The 13,074-nt window shown below is 38.2% G+C and overlaps 1 protein-coding gene across 3 annotated transcripts in view; it reads left to right on the forward strand.

Moving 5' to 3' along the window:
- Nucleotides 1–13,074, forward strand: part of LOC122220247 — a 95,999-nt gene that overhangs the window by 29,396 nt on the left and 53,529 nt on the right. For all 3 annotated transcript variants that reach the window (XM_042939508.1, XM_042939510.1, XM_042939509.1), the window contains 6 exons: nucleotides 1,386–1,499; nucleotides 2,751–2,945; nucleotides 4,320–4,473; nucleotides 5,546–5,703; nucleotides 7,446–7,598; nucleotides 9,564–9,665. In XM_042939508.1, the coding sequence (XP_042795442.1) occupies nucleotides 1,386–1,499; nucleotides 2,751–2,945; nucleotides 4,320–4,473; nucleotides 5,546–5,703; nucleotides 7,446–7,598; nucleotides 9,564–9,665 (876 nt within the window). The remainder of the gene's footprint in view (nucleotides 1–1,385; nucleotides 1,500–2,750; nucleotides 2,946–4,319; nucleotides 4,474–5,545; nucleotides 5,704–7,445; nucleotides 7,599–9,563; nucleotides 9,666–13,074) is intronic.

Here is a 13,074-nt window from a genome sequence, read left to right on the forward strand (position 1 = left end):
ACTGGACATTTCAATCTTACATTTTTGTATGCTGATTTTTTTAAATTTACATCCAAGTTAGTTAGCATATAGTGCAATAATGATTTCAGTAGATTCCAGAAATCCATTCCCTATGTATAACACCTAGTGCTCATCCCAACAAGTGTCTTTTTTAATGCCCCTTATGCTTTCAGCCCACCCCTCTCACCCACAACCCCTCCAGCAATGAATGCTGGTTTTTTAAATTCCTTTTAAAGAGTATTGGAGTTTATTCTGACAGGCATTTAAGTTGTAGATCGGCTTCATACTTTCAAGGCTTGGTATCAAGCTAGATCAAGTTTAGACTAACTTTCACTCAGGATCATTTATCCTTATTACTAAAGTGTGACTCTCTGGTGTCTCCACTGAACATGTCAGGTGGCAATGAGGACTCTTCCCTTTAACTGGAACTTGAACATTTCTTGTCCCTGTATGAACTGTGAGAACTATTCAGTTTATACTTCCCTAGTCAGTTTTTCTTTGCATGGCCTCATGGAGTTTCACCCTCTGTAATGCATAGTTTAATAGTCAGCAAAAAGCTCAAAGAGATCTCCATGCAGATTTCTGGAGCCCTTTCTCTGCACAACATCCCTCTCTCCAGTACTCTGCCCTGTAAATTCCAGCTGACTCAGCCTCTGAAGCTTCAATTTCTCTCTCCTTAACTCAGAGAGACTGCCGTGCTCTGTTTGGGATTTCCTCTCTTATTCTGTGGTTCAGAAACTGCCTTCTTCAGGCAGAAAACCAAGGTGATTGTAGGGCTCATAGCATTCGTGTCCTTCAAGGACCACAGTCCTGCATTGTGTGTTGTTTTATGTCAGAAAATAGTTGTCCTGTTTATTTTGTCCTATTTTCTAGTTATTTATGATGGAAGGATGAGTCTGTTCCTACCTGTTCCATCATGGCCAGTATTATATTTATTATCATAAATAAACATTAAAAATGGTTGGTTTATTTGACTATTTTTAAGTATAAATAAAATTTCTGGTCTAAGATTAAAGGCTATAATCTTACCTATAATGTGCTTCGTATTTTTAGACTTATAACTTCAGTTTTTAAGAAATTTTCAGTGTAGCCTTAGACAATTGTACAGGCTTTTATGTCACTGCTAAAATTGTTGACTAAATGATAAAGTACCATCTATTAGATTGGCAACATATCATATAGATTTAGAAATAACTACTTGCCTCATTTAAAGTTTAATGGTGTCTTGAGCCAGGTTTCTTAATTTTATGATCTTCGTGTAGGAAAAATCCATCATTCTGAAGCAACCAGAGAGTGATTTTCCTATTGTTAGTGTTCTTAAGACTTCAGTCTTTCTACTATAATTGTATTCTAAGTGTTAATTTTTATCATTGTTTTTGTTAAAGTATTATACAGAGAGAATTACCCAGCTGGCCCAGAGTAAATATTTACACATGCTTAGATGGAAGAGGTTTTGCCAGCACAGTAAGATTATGGAGCAACTTTATTCTCTTTACAAGGTAGGAATCTCAAGAACAGAACCTATGGGCTCTTTTTTTTTTTTTTTTTTTTTTCAGAGAAAGAGTGGTGTGGGGGACACACACACACAGAGAGAGAGAGAGAGAGAGAGAGAGAGAGAGAGAGAGAATTTTTTAAGCAGGCTCCACACTCAGCACAGAGCTTGACACAGGGCTTTATCTCACAACTGTAAGATCATGACTCGAGCCAAAATCAAGGGTCAGATGCTTAACCATCTGAGCCACCCAGGTACCCCTCTTTTTTATAATGAAACAAAATGATCAATAAGCTTGTCAATACACATTATTAAGTATGGTCATCATACCTGTACATTAGATCTCTAGACTCATTCATCTTGCACAACTGCAAATCTGTACCCTTTGACCAATATTTCTCCACTCTGTAGTCCCTGGTAACCACTGTTCTACTCTCTGCTTCTATGAGTTCAACTTTTTAAAAAAAAATCATCATGTAATCATACAGTATTTGTCTTTCTCTGTCTCAGTTATTTCACTTAGCATAACATCCTCCAAGTCCATTCCTAATGTCAGTCACAGGTGTTAGGATTTCCTTCTTTCTCATTACTGAATAATATTCCATTGTGTGTAATATACCACATCTTCTTTATTCATTCATCCATAAGCAGACTCTTAGACTGTTTCTGTATCTTGGCTATTGAGAATAATGTTTCAGTGGCCATGGGAATACAGATATCTCTTTGAGATACTGATTTTGTTTTATTTAGATATGTCCCCAGAAGTGGGATCGTTAGATTATATGGTATTTCTATTTTTAATTTTTTGAGGAATCTCCATACTGTTTTTCAACAGTGTAGCTTTTCAGTTTTTTTAAGTCATGGCTAAAGATGGTAAAGGAACTAATGGATGTACCTATTTACCTGTTCTGCCTGTGGCAGAAGATAATGGCACCTATTTTTAAGGATGAGATTTAAAGGAACTTTTGTATGATAGAAAATGCATTTTTCTTCATGGATTTGGCCTCCTGTGCTATAGATAAAAAGCTAAGAAACCCCCTATAGTTACCAAACATCCATATGCACTGACTCTTTGCTTCTCTCTCCTAAGAATATGACTGCTGCCCTTGTCAGTCAAATTCAGAATGTGAAAGAATTTTGATATTCTAGGAGCCTCTTATTTGGCCCCCAAACAGCATTAGCCTATGCTTGGAAGCAAATGACACAAGAGAACAGCTTGCAAATAATCGTGTTCTGACTCTGCCTTCCTCTTAAAAAGAAACAAGTTGCCTACATTATGCAGGAATACAATGATGCCCTTCAGAGAGCTGAAAGATTGTCTGTTGCACGAGAAAACTTCCTTCTGGGAAAAAACAATCCTTCTAACTTAGTGACACAAGAAGACCTGACTATTTACACAAAGTGGCTTGTGTGTCACCTACACTCGCTCAGGACTGTTCACCACTACCTACGGGTATGTGAAACATAGTTATATGATAATATAGTGCCCTCCCATGATGGTCAGCATTGTTTTTTCACACCTGTCACCTACTTTTGGATTGTCACTGCTTCTGTGTTCTACTTGCCCTACGAATGACAGGAAAATAATTAGTCATTAGCTTTTTTTCTTTGAAACCTTTGAAAATGTTTTTTTTGAAAACTTGCTCTAATGAAACCACTCCATTAATTTAGTTTTTTCAAACATGTGTCTGCTGTATTATTTCATATTCACTCTGCAAGTTCTTGTTCTCATCATCTTGTTCAGAATTTATGATGTCCCCTTTAGATCTGCTTTTTTATTCAGCAGTATCTAATAAGGGTCTAATACATGCCAGGTACATGTCCAGGGCCATGAAACAACAATATGGGCTTTGCTGAAAAAAGTAACTGGGTCCCAGGCTGGAAGGGAAATGAGCAAGTAAATATTCAACTGAAATACCATGTGGTAAGAAAGAATAGGACGGAATAGAAAAGAACAGAATAAGTATAATCACAGAGTAAATAGAGTCACCAATGAGAGGCTGTAACCCAGGCTAGAGGCATCAGAAAGGAGTGATGTGATCATATGTCTATTTTAGGAAGATTATTATTTTGCTACCTAAATCTTTTCCTACTCATCTATGGCTCATCTCAGTGATACTACCATCCACTGAATTACCCAAACCAGAAAACTGGCCATCATCCTAATTTCAGTCCTTCCCTAGTTGGTCACTATGGTGTCTACCTGTGAATCCTCTCTCCCCAGTCACATGACATAATAACACTGTGCTCATAAGTCTTTGTCCCCCCATTAAACTGTGAACTCTTTGAGGTTGGTCTATGTCTTATTCTTTTTTTTTTTTAATAATTTTTTTAACGTTTTTATTTATTTTTGAGACAGAGAGAGACAGAGCATGAATGGGGGAGGGTCAGAGAGAGAGGGAGACACAGAATCTGAAACAGGCTCCAGGCTCTGAGCTGTCAGCACAGAGCCCGATGCGGGGGTCAAACTCATTGACCGCGAGATCATGACCTGAGCCGAAGTCAAGATGCTTAACCAACTGAGCCACCCAGGTGCCCCAAGTCCATGTCTTATTCTTGTTGGTATCCCTAATACCTCACAGAGTGTCTTGTCCATAATGGATGCTTGATCAATGTAGACCCACTTAGAGGTTCAGGTTGCTTAGTGTTGGTGACCACAACAAGTCTCCCAGATCCACATTTAGCACCCCATGTTTGAGCAGGTTACTAAGACCCACCTCTATCTCCTCCTCCTCTATCAAAGCAAAGGGCTGCTTCTGAACCTAAGTCTGGAAGCTTCTGTGAGAATTGAGTTGACATGTGGCCTCTTGGTTGTGCTCTTCTATAGTCCCTCCAGTATTTGCCCATCTCCAAAGTGCTGAGTATAGCTATTGATGAATTTCCTGAGGCTTGTCAGGAGAATGAAAATGTATGTGTTGATGACATCGACCCTAATATCCAGAGTTCTGGATCTCTAGACCCTGTGGATACTAGCATTTCAGGTAAGATATCAGTCTTCTCTCTCCTTGGGTAATGTGGAGAAAGAAGATTGTGGTTTTGCACATGTGTTGTTTTATGGCATTGATCTTGCTTGACATTTTTCTATATGCCAAGAAGTTATATCTTCTTAATAAACAAGTATTAATTTAATATTTTATGATGGAAAAAATAAGAAAAATACTTTTCTTAGACATTATTATCTCCCTCTTTATAACTGACAAATAAAGAGAGAGGGAGAAAAGCAATGAACTTGAAGTTGAGAGTACTAGGTTCCAGATATATTTCTGTAGTGGCCTCACTGTGGGCCTGTTCAGGTCATTTCATCTCTTTGGGCTTCAATTTATTCATCTCCAAAATACACCTTTCAGATTAAGTGATACCTAAGGTCTCTTTCAGTTTTAATATTACATGCTTAAAAAATAATTTCCTTATCTGAATCAATTTAATGGTCCTCCTGCCCTTACCTTGTGTTATAGATAACTAAGAAACCTAATCAGGTTTCTACTCTGAGTGGCATATTTGCTTGGGATATGTACAGGGTGACACAGGAGCACCTGAAGTGGCAGCCATCTTAGTTGTAGGGAATCAGAGAAGGCGTCTCAGAGGAAGGCCGTCTGAACTGGGTCCTTAAAAATGAGCAGGAGTGAGCCAGGCAAAAGGAGATAAAAGCTCTCACTTTCTTCTAATTTGTTGGTTAATTTATAAATCATAATCTTTGTTTACCACAAAGGACTATAGGTAGTTCTCCCACTAAGTCATTCTTCAAAGGGTCTGTTGGGTTTCTCCTACAGGCTGTGTGAAGGTGAGTGGTCCTTGCTACCTCCCCCAGAAAGCCAGCATCAAGGGTTTGTCAGATAGGCATGGCCCAGGATGGCCTGGTCTGTAAATTGTGCCAGAGAAGCTTGGGCAAAGAGCAGAATGGGCCTCCCTGTGAACAGAGAAGCTCCTGCCTTTAGTTATCTCACAGAGCACTCCATTTTCCCTCCCTGATTAGTGTTTATTGGTCTTAGTGTTCTTGGTTTTGGGTTTTTTTGTTTTTTTTTTGTTTTTTGTTTTTGTTTTTTTTTTTTTTAGGGCTGACAAGAACAGAAGCTGCTTTCTCCCTGCCCCAACACATGACTGAAAGAGAAGGACTGAAACCCCAGCTGAGGCTCCTGCTCTCCCATTTTAATATCCCATATGACGTGGAAGAGCTAAGGGATGCTACTAAGGAAATGGAACTCTTTAACCTGGTACTTGATGGACTCTTTCTTAATACGAAGATAGGTGTTCGTGAAAGAAAACACTACTGTTTGCCACAAAGTTGGATATTTATGCTGCCTCAATTGTTTCTAGAGTGATAAAATTTAATTGTAATAGGTGAGATTTAGATTAGCACTTGAACTTCCCCTCTGTAAGAGTACTGGGTCTCTTGAATATACAACACAGAGGGATCACAGGATTTATTTTTCTGTAGAATTTGAAGAAAGAGTAGTTTATAGTCCATAGTAGATGGTATAAAAGTAGCCAAGACTTGGAAGATAATGGAGAAGACAACTAGATAATGGAGTTGTCTAGTGTCTTGAGCCCTTCGATTCTCGGAATGTGTTGTAGTAGCTCTCCTATTGGCAAAAATTCTTTAAATTCAATAGAGTTTTATATTATGTAGTGATTTTTTAAAGTCATGCAGTCTGCTGAACTATAACACAGTGTTGCACTTCCTTTAAAAAAAACTCGTATTAATAGAAACCATGTTAAAACTCATTTCAAAGGGAAAAATAAAATTATGTATGGATAGCTTTAAATTTAGAATATAAAGTTTTCAGCCAAAGCATCAACAATAAAGATATTACTTTAGGTCTGGGCGTGGAATTTTGCAAGCATATGTATTCGCTAGGGAAAAATAGTAAATTGATTGATCCAAACAGGCAAAACTAAAATCTGAATGTGTTTGAATGCTCTTTGTGTAAGAAGGAGCCACTGTCCTCCCTGTCACCATTTGCCATGACATTCAACTTTCACTTCCATGTGTGCTTGTTCCAGCATGATTTTACTAGGATTATTTCTACTAATATGTAACATGGTCTCTTTATGCTTCCTGAAACCGGTGGTATCACATGTCCTCTGGTTTCTTTGAAGGTGATGATGTTTCAGCTCTTGCCTTTCTTTGCAGCAGAGCACTTCTAGGGAGTACCTTACCCTCATTGTCAGCAAGCATTGTGATAAACAAAAACTGGAATTGGAATAAGACGGTGTTTTTAAAAGAGTCAAAATAAACAAAAATAAATGATAACACAGTAGCTATCATCAATGATAACAAACAAACAAACCAACCAACCCATGAAGCTGCTGAGCAAACTTGTTCCAAAAGAACAGCTTGTTTCCTTTACATAGCAATACTTTCCACTTCTGATTATTTTGAACGTTTTTTTAAATTTATTTTTGAGAGAGACCAAGTGTGAGCAGGGGAGGGGCAGAGAAAGAGAGAGACAGAATCTGAAGTAGGTTCCAGGCTCTGAGCTGTCAGCACAGAGCCAGATGCGGGGCCTTAAACTCGTGAACCACAAGATGATGACCTGAGCTGAAGTCAGATGCTTAACCGACTGAGCCACCCAGGCTCCCCCTCCACTTCTGATTTTCTTGTAACAGTGTTATGTGCAGTGCTTGTGCTCACAAGATAATCAATCACATTACAACAATTTTTTGTGTGTGTAGGAAGAGTTCTTATATTTGGGTACTGTTTATTCTGGTTCTCTAATTCCTTAGAGCAGAGTCAGCAAATGACAGCTGCAGGCCACCACCTGTTTTGTTTTCTTTTTTAATAAAGTTTTATTGGAATTCATCCATGCCCATTAGTTTACATATTACTATGACTGCTTTTATACCACAAATGCAGACTTGAGTATTTGCAACAGAGACCATATATATGGTCTGCAAAGACTAAAATATTTACTATCTGACCCTTTAAGAGAAACTTTGCCTTAATCCTGTTTAGGTTTCCCAAAAATTTCAAAGCATCTTTATGGAGCAACAGAGAATGCAAACATTTCCAGACTATGATGCGAAGATAGCTACTATGGAGAATTTGGGTTTGGCAGGACCTGGTATGGCCTTGAAAAAGAAAGCTAACTGGATTTCCTTTATAAAGGTAAGGAGACCTGTAGTGATAGTCACCTGTCAGTGATGTCAGCATGGTCATAAAGTATCCTACAAGCAGGCCAAGCAACCTGGTAGCACCAGGTCTGTCGGGTCCCTATTTTCCCCTCGCCTCAGTGCCCTAAGCAAACTGTCCCGTAGGACCAACGGTAGGTACACCAATCTCCCCCAGCTCCTTCCTGCCTTGGGTCCATGTTGAAGTTAGCCATGTTGACCTGCCTTCTCTGAAAAGCCCCCATGATCCTGTACTCTGTATTGAGTCAGAACTCTCTTGTTGTTAGTGGTCTTGGCTACTTGGCTAGAACAAAGAATAACGTTCAAAGGTATAAGTGAGCTGTGTAAATCCAGCTTTTTAGTCAAAAACTATTCATTGAGTATATACTATGTTTGAGGCATGACCCTTGGTGCTGGAGATACACAATTTACAAACAATACAGAAGCAGATTAAACAAGATGATTTTGGGTAGTGGTAAGTATAGTGGATTCTCATTGTTTGGGGTTACTATGTTCTATAAAGTTGCCACAAACACTGAATTAACAAATACAGAACCATTGTTCATAGGGAAAATACAAAGTTTATTCATCAACTGATCAATACATAACCTTGATTTATGTGTGTTTCTGTTTTTTTTTTTTTTTTTTTTTAATTTTTTTTTTCAACGTTTTTTTTTTTATTTATTTTTGGGACAGAGAGAGACAGAGCATGAACGGGGGAGGGGCAGAGAGAGAGGGAGACACAGAATCGGAAACAGGCTCCAGGCTCCGAGCCATCAGCCCAGAGCCTGACGCGGGGCTCGAACTCACGGACCGCGAGATCGTGACCTGGCTGAAGTCGGACGCTTAACCGACTGCGCCACCCAGGCGCCCCTGTGTGTTTCTGTTTAAAGACTAATATATGTTTTTGATTCATTAACATTGAATTCGTGGCCAATAGCACTATAACTCATGCCTGAAAAAAACTTATCAAACATATGTATATCTTCTATAACATATATTACAGCCTTCCTGTACTTAGGAACACTAGGAATACTTCAGCACTATACCTAGGGGCCATTTTAAGCAGTGACATCATCAGTAAAAAACATGAAAATGTAGAAATAAAAAGAACTTGTTTACAGTATGAGAACTGAAACAAGAAGGCAGAATGTCACCTTGTTTGACCTCATCTGGGAATGTGGGGTTGGATGACTCAAATTTTTCACCATCCTTTGCATGTCCATGAATAACCTGGATAGATCTACTACTATTTGTTTGGGTTTTAAAAATAAATTTTAGTGAGTAGAAAGTTTTCAAATACAAAATCCATGAATAATGAGGATCAACTAATTGTGAAAGAAAGAAAAGTCTTGTATGGTAAGATGGAAGGTGGGAAAGGAGAGAAATCTCCTGGGGCTTGAGCAAATAGGTGGTTGGTGTGGGAACAGCCAGACTTTCTGTTTTAGATTGTTACATTTGCCTTCCAACTATAGATATCAAGGAGATAGTTGGATATAATAGACTGGAGCTTAGAGCTAGATATAAATTTGAGAGTTATGAGTATGTTGATGTATTTACAGCTATGGGTCTAGTTTTTGAAATATACCCTATTAATGCAGAAGGTAAATTTTTACTTGTGGAGTATTTGTGGGTACACTTTTCTTCCCCCATAAATCAAGTGTGGTGCCCAACACTGATGGATTTAGGGTCCCTCCTGCTCATGGATGGTCCTGTGTCGTCCCGGTTGAAGCTAGTAATGTATCTCATAGGCCAGGCACCAACAGGAATTGCTGCTGCCATCTCCCTCCATGGATCTGTGAACCCATGCAGACCCTTTCCAAGATGTCCCATGATCTTGGCAAACTTTCTAGCACCAAGATTAGATCCCATTTCAGAAGGCCCTTGAATCTCTTTGCTTGCAACTTTTTTTTAGAACCATTCTGTTATGTTGTAACTTTGTATGAACATGTTTGTCCCTTAGATTAAGCCAAAATGTGATCCTTGGCAAAAGAAGATGTTGACCAAACTAAAAGAACGGAAAAGAATTGATGCATTAATGCAACTCCAAGCAAAGTTTTTGAAGGTAAGAAAATAACCATGTTCCCTTGTAGATAAAATTCTTGCTAAAATCATTCTCAGAAAATTAAATTTTCTTTTCCTTTTAAAGAAATATTAGCCATGGATTTTCTATGAAAGCTTTATTTGGAACGTTCTAATCTAATTGCAAAAGTTTTATAGCCCTGTTAGTTTTCAGTAGAAAGTAACAATTGTCAAAAGAGCTGCATTTCAGTCCAGCTTCAGCACTAATGCTCTGTGTGACATTGGTCTAATCACAAAACATTCTTGAGTTTGTTTCCTCATCTGTGAAACAGAAATACTGGATGAAGTTATCTTATTTTTATTGTGGCAAAAATCACACAGCATAAAATTTGTCATAGTAATCATGTTACGTGCATGTAGTTGTGTTCAGTATATTCACATTATTGTGAAACAGATCTCCAGAACTTTTTCACCTGGCAAACAGAAACTCTGTACCTTTAAACAACAATTCCCTATTTCCTCCTCCCCACAACCCCTAGCAACCACCATTCTATTTTCTGTTTCTAAATTTGACTACCTTTAGATACCTCTTATAAGTGGGACTCATATAGTATTTGTCTTTTTTGTAACTGGCTTATTCCATTTAGGGTAATGTCCTCAAGATTCATCCATGTGGTAGCATGTGGCCAGATTTCCTCTCCCTTTTGTTTTTCACAAACATTTTATCAGCTTTATTCACAATAGCCAAAATCTAGAAACAACCCAGATGTCTTTCAGAGGGTAAATGAGCTAGTTGTGGTACATCTGTACCATAGAATAGCAGTCAGCTGTAAAAAAGAACAAACTAATGATATACCCAAGAACCTGGATGAATCTCCAGAGAACTATGTGACTGAAAAAAAGTCAATCGCATAAAGATGGTATAAGTCCATTTCTACAATACTCTTGAAATGACAAAGTATAGAAATGGAGAATGGATTTGTGGATTGTAGGGGCTAAGGAGAGGCTGGTGAGGAAGGGAAAGAAGTGTGGTTATAAAAGAGCAACATAAGGGATTCTTGTGGTGATGCATTTGCTCTATAACTTGACTGTATCAAGGTCAATATCCAGGTTGTGATATACTGTACCATGGTTTTGCAAGATGTTAACATTGGCGGAAATGGAGTGAAGAGTACATGGGATCTCTTTATATTATTTCCCCCTCTTTTCTTTGATTGTAGTAAAATAGACATAAAATTTACTATTTTACCTAGTTTTGTTTGTCTCAAGTTTTTACTTAAATTCTAGTTAGTTAACATATAGTGTAATATTGGTTTCAGGAGTAGAATTTAGTGATTGATCATTTACATAGAATACCCAGTGCTCATCCCAACAAGCGCCCTCCTTAATGCCAAACACCCGTTTAGCCCATCCCCCCACCCAACACCCCTCCATCAACCCTAACCACCTCCCTTCCATCACCTTACATTTGTTCTCCACTGTTAAGAGTCTCTTATGGTTTGCCTCCCTCTCTTTCTTTTTCCCTTCCCCTATGTTCATCTGTTTTGTTTCTTAAATTTCACATAAGAGTGAAATCATATGGTATTTGTCTTTCTCTGACTGATTTATTTTCCTTAACACAAGAAACTCTAGCTCCAGCCACATCATTGCAAATGGCAAGATTTCATTCTCTTTGATGGCTGGGTAATATTCCATTACACACACACACACACACACACACACACACACACACATATATATATACATACTTTATTCATTTTGAGAGAGAGACTTCATGATGAGCAAGGAAGGGTCAGAGAGAGAGGGAGAGAGAGAATCCCAAGCAGGCCCTGCACTGTTAGCACAGAGCCTGATTTGGGGCTTGATCCCACGAACTGTGAGACCATGACCTGAACTGAAACCAAGAGTGGGATACTTAGCCAGCTGAGCTACCCAGGTGCCCTGTTTTAACTATTTTTAAGTGTACAGTTTAGTGGTATTAAGTACATCCATAATGTTGGATAATCATCACCACCGTCCACCTCCAGGACTTTTCATCTAGCAAACTGAAACTGTAGACCCATTAAACAATAACTCCTCATTCTTCCCTCTCCCTATTCCCTGGAAACTACCATTCTAATTTCTGTCTCTATGCGTTTGACCACTCTAGGTACCATGTATTAGTGAAATAATACAGTATTTGTCTTTTTATGACTGACTTATTTTACCCATCCACATTCATCTGTGTTGTAGGATACATTAGAATTTCCTTCCTTTTTAAGGCTGAATAATATTCTCTTGTGTGTATCTACCATGTTTTAAAAAATCTATTTGTTGATGGACATCTGGGTTGCTTCCACCTCATGGCTATTATGAATAATGCTGCTATGAACATGGATGTGTAAATATCTTTCTGAGATCCTGCTTTCTATTCTTTTGGATATAAACCCAGTAGTGGAATTGATGGATCATAAGGTAATTCTGTTTTTAATTTTTATTTTCCATAGAAATAGCAGCATTTTACAATACTACCAACAGTGCACAAGAGTTCCGATTGCTCCACATCCACATCAGCACATGTTATTTTCTTCCTTCCTTCCTTCCTTCCTTCCTTCCTTCCTTCCTTCCTTCCTTCCTTGTTCTTTCTTCCTTCACCTCCTCCTCCCCTTCAATGCCCCATCTGTCTCCCCCTCCCCCTCCTTCTCCTCCTCCTCCTCCCTCTCCTCCCCAACTACCTTCTCTCCCCCTTCTTCTTCTCCTTCTTCCTGTCTTTCTTGATATTAGCCATCCTAATGGATGTGAGGTGATATCTCATTTTGGCTTTGCTTTGTATTTCTCTGATGATTAGTGATTTTGAGAATCTTTTCATATGCTTATTGGCCATTTGTATATCATATTTGGGAAAATGTCTGTTGAAGTCCTTTGCCTATTTTTAAATTGGGTTATTCTATTTGTTGTTGTTGAGTTGTAGGAGTTCTTCATATAGTCTGGATATTAAACTCTTACCAGATATGTAATTTGGAAATACATTCCCTCATTCCCTAGGTGACTTTCACTCTGTTAATTGTATCCTTTGTTGCACAAAAATTTAAAGTTTTATGTAGTCACATTTGTCTATGTTGCTTTTTTCTTGCCTGTGCTTTTGGTGTCATATCCAAGAAATCATTGCCAAATTCAATGTTATGAAGGTTTTTCCCTGTTTTTGTCTAAGAGTTTTATAGTTTTAGGTCTTATGTTTAGATTTTTAATCTATTTTGGGTTAATTTTTTTGTGTCTGGTATAAGATAAAGGTTTAACTTCATTGCTTTGCATGTGGATATCCAGTCCTAAAACAATTTGTTGAAGAGACTGTCCCTTCTCTGTTGAATGACCTTGACATCTTTTGATCATCTGACCACATACTCGAGGGTTTATTTCTAGATTTTCTATTCTATTCTGTTGGTCTATATGTCCCATTTATTCCCGTACCACAC

This window comes from Panthera leo, chromosome B2, assembly GCF_018350215.1.
Source record: "Panthera leo isolate Ple1 chromosome B2, P.leo_Ple1_pat1.1, whole genome shotgun sequence".
NCBI lineage: Eukaryota > Metazoa > Chordata > Mammalia > Carnivora > Felidae > Panthera > Panthera leo.